Genomic DNA, 11195 nt, shown 5'->3' with positions numbered 1-11195 from the left:
ATTCATCCATATGTTGATAATTTATTAAGTCATATTTTATTGTAGAAATTATTTTTTGATACAGTTAGTTTATGTACTTGAATTATGAATGGGTTATGGATTGGATTATGGATTATGAATGGATTGGATTATGTAATTGGATTATTATTATTGCATTTTTTCGGTCGGTTTTTAATTTTATGAATTATGTATTTAAGTATTTTTATTATATATTTTTTTTGTTAAACAAATAACAAACACGCTAACGCACGCACACACACGACTGCCTTCTGTTTTTATTTAACTCGTTAAACAACTATACCGGCATCATAAGTAGGTCCGATAGTGAATTTGTCGGATTCGTCCTTGAGTGAAGTCGGTCGCGCGAGTGAAGCGCAAAAAATTATGTATAATTGTGCTGAAATCGAAAGTAAAAATAAAAAAGTAGTATTACGTTTTGTTAGTTCGTTTGTCGTACTACGTTTAGAGTTAAAATAACAAAAATAAGCGAACGGCTTACGGCGGGAGGGAAAAAGCGGGAGCGGGCTGAGATTGTTAATTTCAATTTTGCGGGGAAGAGTAGCGTCGGGTGTTGGTTCTGCTGTGTTTTCGACGATAACTGAGAAGCGTCGGCTCGGATAGTGTAATTTGGAATGCAAGGTCTCGGTTTGCGGGGTCCCCCGCTAGAGCGCGCCGTCGTCGTTCTAACTAGGTCAGTAGGACGCTATTGAACCCCTCCCCACCCTCGTGGACCACTCTCGCTCTAACACTGGAAAGTAGGTCACAAATCCCCCAGTCACTTTCACTTATTACATGCGGTCCCGATCATTGCCTATTGTATCACGGTGCGGAGCGGTGGATGTTTGTTACCGCCGTAGCCGCCACATTCGATTCAGTCCGTGCGTCTATGAGAGCCGCTACAGTCGCAGTCAGTCGTGAGCAACAGAGGAGTGAAGTGAAGTGTGTGTTGTCGTGCCGCGTGCCCGCCGCCAGTAGCCCGCGGAACCCCGTGTTAGATTGTTGTGTGTTTCTGTGATGTGTCGGTCTCGTCTTTCTGATCCATCTCCGGGGACGGATTACCCCGAAAAGTGTCAGTGACTAAAGGTACTGCTGGACCGGTGTGACGTAATATGTTATTGGACATGGAGCAACATTCTTTGGCTTCCCTCAATATGTCCCATTTTGACCTGAGCCCTACCCATAATAACGGAGGCGGAGGCGGCAGCCCCCAGGGCGGACAAAATATGCCGCCCCCGCCTTTGTACGGCTCACCCCCTTTGTACTCCTCGATGCCGTCGGGTGCCGGCCCCAGTCCGGGGGCGGCGACCGGCAGCGCTCAACAAAATCTCTACCTCTATAACCTGGACGCCTCCTGTTTGTTTCCTCATTCAGGTGGCAGCGGAAATTCCAGCATGGAGGGCGCCGGGTACATGCCGCAACAGCCCGGCCCGGATCTACCGGACACGAAGGAAGGCATTGAGGAGTTGTGTCCGGTGTGCGGAGATAAGGTGTCTGGTTACCATTACGGCCTGCTCACCTGCGAGTCCTGCAAGGGATTTTTCAAACGGACCGTCCAGAACAAGAAGGTGTACACGTGCGTTGCGGATCGGAGCTGCCACATCGATAAAACGCAGAGGAAACGATGTCCGTTTTGTCGATTCCAAAAGTGCCTCGAAGTCGGCATGAAACTCGAAGGTAAGTCCTATTTTTTATTATATTATTATTATTACTGTTAATGTTATCGTAAAATAAAATGAATTGCGTGACCAAACAGATTTATTTTTAAATCGAATAATTTGCGCGTACATTTCTTAATATAAATAACTTATTTTTTTAAGCGACAGAAAATCATTGCCGGATTTATTTTTACTGACATTTATTGTACGTATTTAAATTACCTCTATAAAAGTAGAATTGTTTGCCGTACGAAGTAGTGGAACCCCGATCGATACTGTCTGTTGTTGCTGTTGCAGGACATGTGCTTTATCGTTAAAAACTGACATTTTTGCCGTTATAATTAAATAAAAGTTCCACCGATGTAAATATGTTGTTATTCGTACGATTTTATAACATCGTAGATTATTAATACGTAAACGGTTAAAAAAATATTTAAAAAAATTTATTAAGCATTATATAAATTAATCGATACATTATATATATGTTAATATTATTTTTAGGGACGTGCTAATTTATTTTTAGATTTTTTTAATTGGATTAAACATACATATGCGCTACGTAAAACTGATAAAAAAACTGTTAAAAATATAGATAATTATTCGAATTTTGAAATTATTTTCTTTTTTTTAAGGTTAAATTTTTATTTATCTTTATTATATTAATAAGAGACCCAGTCAATTTGTACGGAAAAATTTGCGAAATTGCATACATAAATTACAGTAATTATTATAGATTTTAATAAATTATAATTTTTCTCACAACTTTTAAAAGATTTTTTCGTTTAACGTATTATTATATTATCGTTTTATTTAATTAGAAAATATTAGTTTTACCTCTATATACGTAATTACCTGGTTGGTACTTTATAACCTTATGTTATGGGATGTGGGATAACAGATTTAATTATCTAATTATAATTGTTTTAATTACTTATTTAATTTTTTTAATTATTGACATTTTTTCTTTCTATATTAACAATAATAATAATAATAAAAAATCATTTTTATTGTTATAACGTATATAAAAATATATTAATACTTGTGTTATTAATTCTGTAATAATACGTTATATTTAGCCCATTACAATCATTTTTCTCCAATATGCAAGGAATTTATTAATAATACTCGTAGTATATCATTTGAGATTCGATTTTTATTAACTTTTGTAAAATATAAATTATTTTTATATTATTTTATGCGTGAAATAACATTAATTGTTATCTTCAATTTCGTTTTTGTTTTAAGCATACTTTTGCGAGTTTATGTGCACAATAAATGTAGCAATTTGTAGATTTTCATTATCTTTAACAGAGTTGTACGCTGTTTATTTCTACAAAATTTAAAATTTATTTACTGTTTATTAAAGAAATATAAATTTCGTACGTTGATTTTTATTTTTGGAGAATTTAATAATTATTTATGATTATTAATTTTAGGCGGGCGTTTAATTTATTTATTTATAAATAAATATAAAATATGGATGATAGAAATAAAATTATCGTTAAATGTTTCTCGAGTACTTTTTCATAAATTTGAATCCCTTAAACCGTTGTTATAATACAACAATATAATTTGTCAAAAATTATCTGCCATAGAAAAATGTTTATTCGTTATAGTAAAAAAAAAAAATACGATTTTAATTTATCTTTCTTTTTGCTATAGGGGAAATTTTGCTGATTAGATTTATAACGGCTAGAATCTCATATATGTTGCCAACCTGATAAATTGTAATTTTAAATTATTAATAAATTATTTTAATATTATTTACGTACGTTAACTTAAATTCTTTAAAAAAGTTTATTACATTAATAATATTTTTTAATCATTTCCCCCCTTAGCGTATTTTGTTGATTCATACAGATTTTTTTTAATGTGAAACTACTATTTTTCATTTCACTTAAAATGATATTTTTTCAGTGTTAAATTGAATATTATTTGAATGTTTTCCTTTAAAACAGTATATCCTTTTGTAAAAAAAAAAGAAAGAAAAATAAGTGGATAGATATATTTGAGCGTATGTTCAGTGAAAAAAAGCTTGGCATTCGACGAAGCTTGGTATATTTCAGAAGGGTTTTGAAATTTACATCATCTTCGGTGAACGTTATATATTATTAAATATTTTATTAATCTAGGTTAGTTTGTTCGCTTTTTTTCTATTATAGTTCAGTAATATAATCACCAATATAAATCATTTATATAATTTGATTTGTTACTGTAAAAATGTTTTTTTCCTTTTGGGGATATATTAAAGGTATTAAATGACGTCTATTTTTTTTTTTTTTTTTGAATTGTATTAAATAATAAATTTTCAAGTATTCCTGTAGCGCTTAATTATGTTCAGTTTAGTTTTTTTATTATAAAAAAATTAAAAAATAAATTTTTAATAAAGATATCTGTGAAAAACAAAAAATAGTTTTTTGTGTTTATTCTGGATTTGTTATGGAAATGTTAGAAAATATATTAATGTTTTATGTATTTTTTTTGAATGAATTGTACGAAAAATATTACTTTAATTATCTTCTTTTTTTTAAAATTATTTCTCGTATTTTTACACTCGTTAACCAACCTACATTCTTTGTTGGTGTTTTATTGAAAAATTGAATTTTTTCATGATTTTAATCATTGATATGTTTAATTTAAGTAGTACTGATTTAAATAAGTAATTTTTTTTAAATGATGCCTTACGTACGCCGTGAAAACTTTTTTAAAAAGTTAAAAATATGTATAGAGTTTTCCATAAGTTTCTATACATAGGAAAAATAAACATTTCTTTTATGAAGGCCTTGGTGTATCAAGAAAAGATACAAAACATAAATCATCTCGAGGAATGTATCACCAACGCCATTAAAAGCATAATTCTTTTGTAAAAAAAAATGTTTTTTTCCTGTGTACTAATGGGGTTTTACGTGCTCTTCAGCAGTAGAGGACACGTATCGAAATATGTTTTCAAAACGGATATTGTATTAATAAAAATGGTTTTCATAAAAAACTGTTTATTTTCTATGTATGGAAATTTATGGGGGACCGGTATATTAACTATTTTTTAAATAAAATACGTTTATTGTAGTAATTGGATTTCTACAAAAATATGTATATATGTGGTTTTCTAATTTACATTTCCTTAAGTTCATAAAATAAATATATTTAGTTGATTATAAATTAAAATAATTGTCAGATTTATTTTGTGTTTATGCTCGTAATTTAGATATCAATTAATTATACTTTTAAAGTCAATTTATACGTTGTTTTATTATTTTTTTAAGATTATGAACATATTTTCGGTGACCTAGTAGGCTAGTTACATAATTTTATTCTTATTTTTCTTCAGTTAAATTTATAATGTTCCCTAAATTGTTAATTTTATTTATAAAATAATATTGTTTTATTTTGTTTTAGAATCGTTAAAATACGTATAAAATTGGATAGTAATCGTTAAATTTTTCATCGGCTTGGTTTTTTTAATGAGATTTTTTACTCGTAAAGTTTTAAAAGATAGTTTTTTTACATTTATTTTAAAAATAGTTTTATGATATTTATACTATTTATTATGTACAGATTTGAATAGGTTATTATTTATTGAGAAATGGACCGTGAACTTCAAAATTTAAATCATTCTCTTCAATTTGTTTTGGTTATGAATCGTTAAAATTTTTAATGTCGATTTTTTTGTAAAGCGATTTTGTTTCCTTTTTGTTTTTCCTTAAATAAGTTCTCACAAAAGTATATAATTAAAATGCGTATTGTTTAACTTTCTGCCGCATGGGAAGTTCTGATTAGATTTATAACAGCTAAAATCTAACACATGTTGCCAACGTGATAAATTTTAATTTCCATTTAATAAATTAATATTGTTTATTTATATTATGTTTAAGTAATTAAAATATAAAATAAAACATTAAGATTTTTTTATTATAATTAATTTGAAGATGAAAATTTTTCCTATAATTGTTGTTAATAAATATAGTATTTACAGTATAAAATCTCTGTGAAAAAGTACTGATCAAATTCAATAATTAACTTGTTTTCGTATGTTGCCATTTTTTGTTATCTTCAGTAAATTATTATAGATTTCTTAAGGTTAATTTGATGTTAGTTTTGTAGTAAATGAACTTTGTTCGGCAATTCCCGTCTTGAATTTGCGGTTATTAATTTAAGAGCGATCGATGGATGAAGCCTTTACTTGAAAATCCATCATAACAAAAAGAAAATGAAGAAAATATGTTGTTTTGATTTTCACAAAATTAATTAAAAAGATGACAGCTGTTTCGGTATACAATACCTTCCACAGGTGTTAGTAAAGAAGCAGCTGTCGTTATTTAAATTAATTTTATGAAAATAAAAAAAACATATTTTGTTTTCATTTTCTTTTTGTTAATTTAATAAATAGTTACATTACATCCAGATATGTATTCGTAAATTTTATATATTTGAGGTAATTTATTTCTTGGATAAATTTTTATGTTAAAAAAAATCTAGGTATATTTACATATTTTTTGTTATTATATTAAAGCTAATAAATAAAAACAAAGTTGTTAGTAATTAGGTAATTTTTACCTATTTATACGTAATACCGGTTTATGTAAAAAAAAATATATATATATGTATACATTTTTACTAATATTATCGATATTAAGAAATGAGTAACCAAAAAAAGAAAAAAAAAAACATTTTTAAAAAGTTGTAATTATTATGTACTTGTTAATTTCGATGTATTATTACTACTACTAAAACAGAATGAAGAAAAAAAAAAGAAAAGAAATTCGGGCGAGTCAATAGTAAACTAACAATTGGTTGTTGAGAAACAGTTGATTATTGTTATCGGTAGAGAAAGCTAAACCTTCTAATGTAATTCGTCGTGTATTTCGTTATCAGTTAACGCGTATACACGAACACCCGCGTGCATTCGCCCGTGTGTTTTTTAATGTTTTGTTTAGTGGTTGTTATGTGTTTTAAATTTATTTGTACAGCGTTATTTATTTATTTTTTCAGTCGATAAGTTTTACTAACACAAATTCGTACGTTTGAGATTTTAACGATTTAAGAAATTTTTTTTTTTCGCTTTTAATGAACTTAATTACAATTTTTTATACATTTTAAATTTCGCTACGAAAAATTGTGTCAAAAACACTTAATAATTTAAAAACAGTGTTATTTATTTAAATAATTAAGTAAAAAAATATATATATATATATATTCCCTTAATAAAAATAAGTTATTTTGTGTAGATTGTAATGTTACAAATATTTGCAGTTTTATAAAATAAGGAATATTAGTTTTACTATCAGTCTTGTCAGCTTACCCATGATTAATCATAATTTAATTTATATATATATATTTACATTAAAATTGTTCCACATTCATTAAATTAAATGTACGGGAAGGTTTGTTTTCATGTTTTCTAGATAATACAATAAATATTCAAGATTATTATTTGTTTTATAAGTTATGTTCGGTAGATATATATATATATAATATTATAAAATATTTAAAAAAATTAAAATCCACCTTACCAGCAAATTAATTTTTTTGTCTAGATCTTTCAGTCCTTAGATCATAGTCAGGAGAATAAAATAAAGTCAAAATATTAAAACGATTAGGCAGTCATGACTGTTTGCTAGTTATCAGTTTACGGAATTGAAATGTTGTAAGAATGATATTTTTTATTTATTTAAATTATTATCTGTATCTATATTCTGAGTTTAAACAATTTATCATCTTTAAAAAAAATTTTCTCATTAATTAGCTTTTTATGATTACTATAAATGTGTTATTTTTCTAAATTAGATGTATTATAATAATTATAAGAAACGTCTAAAATTTTCACAAATGTTTTGGATTGTATGAATGTAGCTATTTAGAAAAAAAGAGAAAAAAAGACCTGATTGAATTTAGCATGTTAATTAGGATCGTATGGTAATACGCGTAAGAATTTGTAATACAGAATAATATTGTAACGTAAAGGAATATAGATCTAATATAATTGATCATTTGTTCTTTACCCTTTTATTTTTTATTTTTTAAAATGTAAGTTGGATTATTTTTTCTTGAAGAAAAATTAACGGGCTAAATTTTGTCTACAAAATTTTTTTTACGAATTGATAATCAAGACCGGAATATAATAAATTAATTACTTTTTATATTATACTGATTTTTTCAAGTCAAAGTGTAGATTTGTTATATGAATTATTGTAATTTTAACTGTTCTCTTGTTTTTATTTTTTTTTTAACTAATTTTTGGAAGTAGATAATACTGCTTTCAGTATATTTTTAAATATAAATTAATTATTTATTAATGCGAGCACATTTTATCTAAAACATTTTTTCATTTTTTGGATTTATTTGTTATTTCTTTATTTTTGTATTTCTTGTCTTAAATGTTAAAAAATAGAATCGCGTAAATTTGTTGGAATTAAGTAAAAACTCTCAATAATGTTGCATAAAATTAACAAGAAATGTTTTTGGGTAGGAAAGTTGGTAATGCATCTGTTTAGATTATAAGGCGTATTTGACGACTTTGCGTTATATTTTATGAAAAATCCCACCGGTTGTATAACTTGGGTTTTGTTGTAAATCATACAGTTTTCTTATAACTTCGCTAAACGTATTTAAATCTTTCTTTTTTTTTAATTTTATTACTTTATTTCAGGTTTTCCCGTACTTCTTCAATAATTTTATAATAGCTATTAAGTTGCTTTAATATTTCCTTATATAAAAATGGAGATTTATTTAAAGAAAATTATAGTTTGTTGCCAAGAATATTAACTGTACTGTGATGTATTTATGTGTGATATAAGTTGTATGAATTTAGTTTAATGACTTGTTAATTGTATATCTGCTATTATTATAGTGCCATTCTTAGAAGCGGTTTATTTACATTGTATATAAGTCATTATTTACAATTATTTTGAGTTTAATTATTTTATTTGTTGTAAATTTTTTCGCATCGTTAATATAAATAATTCGTAATTAATCGATTAAAATATAACGTTTATTTCGTTTTTAAACTGGATATTCCAAATACAACATAAACGATTTACGAATTACAATGTAACTCCTAAACGTTCAACTTTTAAAATATATATGTACGTTTATTTATTGTAGTAAAGGATTTCAATTATTCGATGTCGAAAGGAAAATACAGTCATTATTATGATAATCCATAATAAAATTTAAACGATTTACTTCCAAGATAAAATATAAGTCAAAATTAAATGTTTTTTCTGTTATTTATCGGTACTTCAGTAGATGTATTTCTTGTATGTATATATGTTTTTTTCGAAATATTGTTAGTTTTATGTAAAATATAAGTAATTAACCTAGTTTGTATATTATGATATTAATATTACTATCGATCTTAAGTAGATTATTTTGATACAGTTACCGATAGAACGTAGAAAAACATGTATTACGAAAAGAAAAAATTAAAATTAAAAAATCATACAGTGATTTCTATTTACGAGTTTTCGTACCTGAAAATCGGAATGTAGTTCCACTTATATTAAAAATTTGATGTGGACACCGCATTACTTCCTTGAATACCTATTAAATTACATAATAGTTTTTTTTTAATGCAAAGTATATAAAATATTATTTCACTAATAACTTTTGAATTTTTTTCATGTATGTTTTGATTGTTATTATTGAATTATTATTTATTGTAAAAAATTTTTACAATCACAGGTTAATAATTATTAATAAATCAATATATTTAAATTAAAAAAAAAGTTAAAAAAAGGATATGAAATCGGATTTGAACATCGGTTCAAATCCCCTTATACGTCTCCCCCCTAATGTCTCCCCCCTTATACGTCCAAATATTTCATTAATTAAAATTTTATTTGGCTATAACTCTGGAACCAATGAAAATAAGTACCACTTATGATATATTGGTGAAATGCTCTCAATGAGGGTTTATTACTGCAGTTAAGAAAAAAATAAAAAAATCTTTTTTTTTTTTATTTTGGGCTTTTTTGGACACTTTTGGTCCAGTCGATTGCAATCAAAAGGGGAGGTGCACAACTAGATGTTACAACAGTCCTAAAAAATCCAAAATTTCAACATCCCACGGCTAATCGTTTTTGTGTTATGCGAGATACATACGTACGTACAGACGTTACGCCCGAAACTAATCAAAATGGATATTTCCGTTGAAATCTGAAAAGCGAAATTTTTCGCGATCACAATACTTCCTTTACTTCGTACAAAGAATTAAAAGTGATTTTTTTTTAAAGTAAAAAATGATTCCATTGTTACTCGCATAATGACATAAACAAAGAGTTTTATGTTTTCCATGAAAATTAAAAACTTATTTCAAGTTTCTTTTTTGCTTTTTTTTTAGAATATGATCTGTTTTACGTTTTTTTTTCAATACCAGTTACAAAACTTTCCTGTAAGAAATTTCCATTGATTCATTTAATTGGGATTAAGTATCGTGTTCTTGTTATTTCATACTCGTATTTTGATTAAATCACGACCAAATGTATTTTTGTTTAATGCAATACTTTTATGCATAGAATTGTTAAGAAATCCTAATACATTATAATCCTATAATGTATATATATATATATCTCCAACTAGCGAACAATAAGCAACCCCTCCACGGCCCAATGTGGTAAGGATGATATGTATGACATTGTAGTCTTGTACAGACTCTAATTTTAACCCCGACTACCAAAGAACACCGGTATCCACCGTCTAGTATTCAAATCCGTACAAAAGCAACTGAATCCTAACGTATGTATGTTTAAAATCGGACTCTAACTTTTAAAATACTTTTTTTGATCAATCCGGTCGATTAGTTTTAAACAGTTTTGGTTTATCGATTTTTGTAGGTAAAAACATTTTTAACGTTTGCCATTTTATTTTCTTTTCATGTTCATATATTTTCAATTCAAATTGAAATTAATAGTTTTATAACATGTAAATATGTATTACTCTGTATTTAATACGGACACGAACATTACACCAAAGTACATTACAGTCCTTCAGCGTAAAATGCTATAATTATAAAGCTTATTTTTACTGTTGTGTCTTATTAGATGTTCCGTCGTTTAGTTTACGTAAATATTTAATTTCTCGGTACGTAGATTTTTTTTATAGCTTCGGTCTTTTTCCAAAAATTGTTCTCTTCTCGAGATAATAGAATTTCTTTAACTTTTTACAGCAGTAGTTAATGTAAAGTTTACTATTAAGGCTGATATCTAAAGTAATGAATCTTCTTGATTTACTGTATCGGTCGCTTCTTATAAATTTTATAAAACTTAAATATCAAAGTTACATTCGTTTATATATTCGTTCGTCAAGTCTAGACTTGACTTTAATCTTTTCAGCCGCCGGACTCTTTGTATTACGTCAAGGTTATCTAATTATAATTTATTAAATATTTATAATACTTAAATAAATCTTTCAGGTAATTAATTTAAACAAAAAAAGTCAGTTTTCCCGGTAATCAAAAATTATTTAGCGAGCTTCTTTTTAAAAAGTAATATTTAAAATTATACGTAGAAAAAGTCGAAGAGCATCACTTATCTGTACGATTAA

At 27.0% G+C, this 11195-nt stretch overlaps 1 protein-coding gene across 1 annotated transcript in view; it reads left to right on the top strand.

Moving 5' to 3' along the window:
* Positions 1 to 839: 839 nt before the first annotated feature.
* ftz-f1 (ftz transcription factor 1) overlaps positions 840 to 11195 on the top strand; it is a 236387-nt gene continuing 226031 nt past the window's right edge. The window contains exon 1 of the mRNA XM_075373173.1: positions 840 to 1674. Coding sequence (XP_075229288.1) covers positions 1110 to 1674 — 565 coding nt within the window. The 5' untranslated portion in view covers positions 840 to 1109. The remainder of the gene's footprint in view (positions 1675 to 11195) is intronic.

The sequence above is a fragment of the Lycorma delicatula genome, chromosome 8, assembly GCF_047948215.1.
Source record: "Lycorma delicatula isolate Av1 chromosome 8, ASM4794821v1, whole genome shotgun sequence".
Taxonomy (NCBI): domain Eukaryota; kingdom Metazoa; phylum Arthropoda; class Insecta; order Hemiptera; family Fulgoridae; genus Lycorma; species Lycorma delicatula.
The sequence above is the reverse complement of the archived record's forward strand: the minus strand, read 5'-3'. Positions and strand labels throughout refer to the sequence as shown.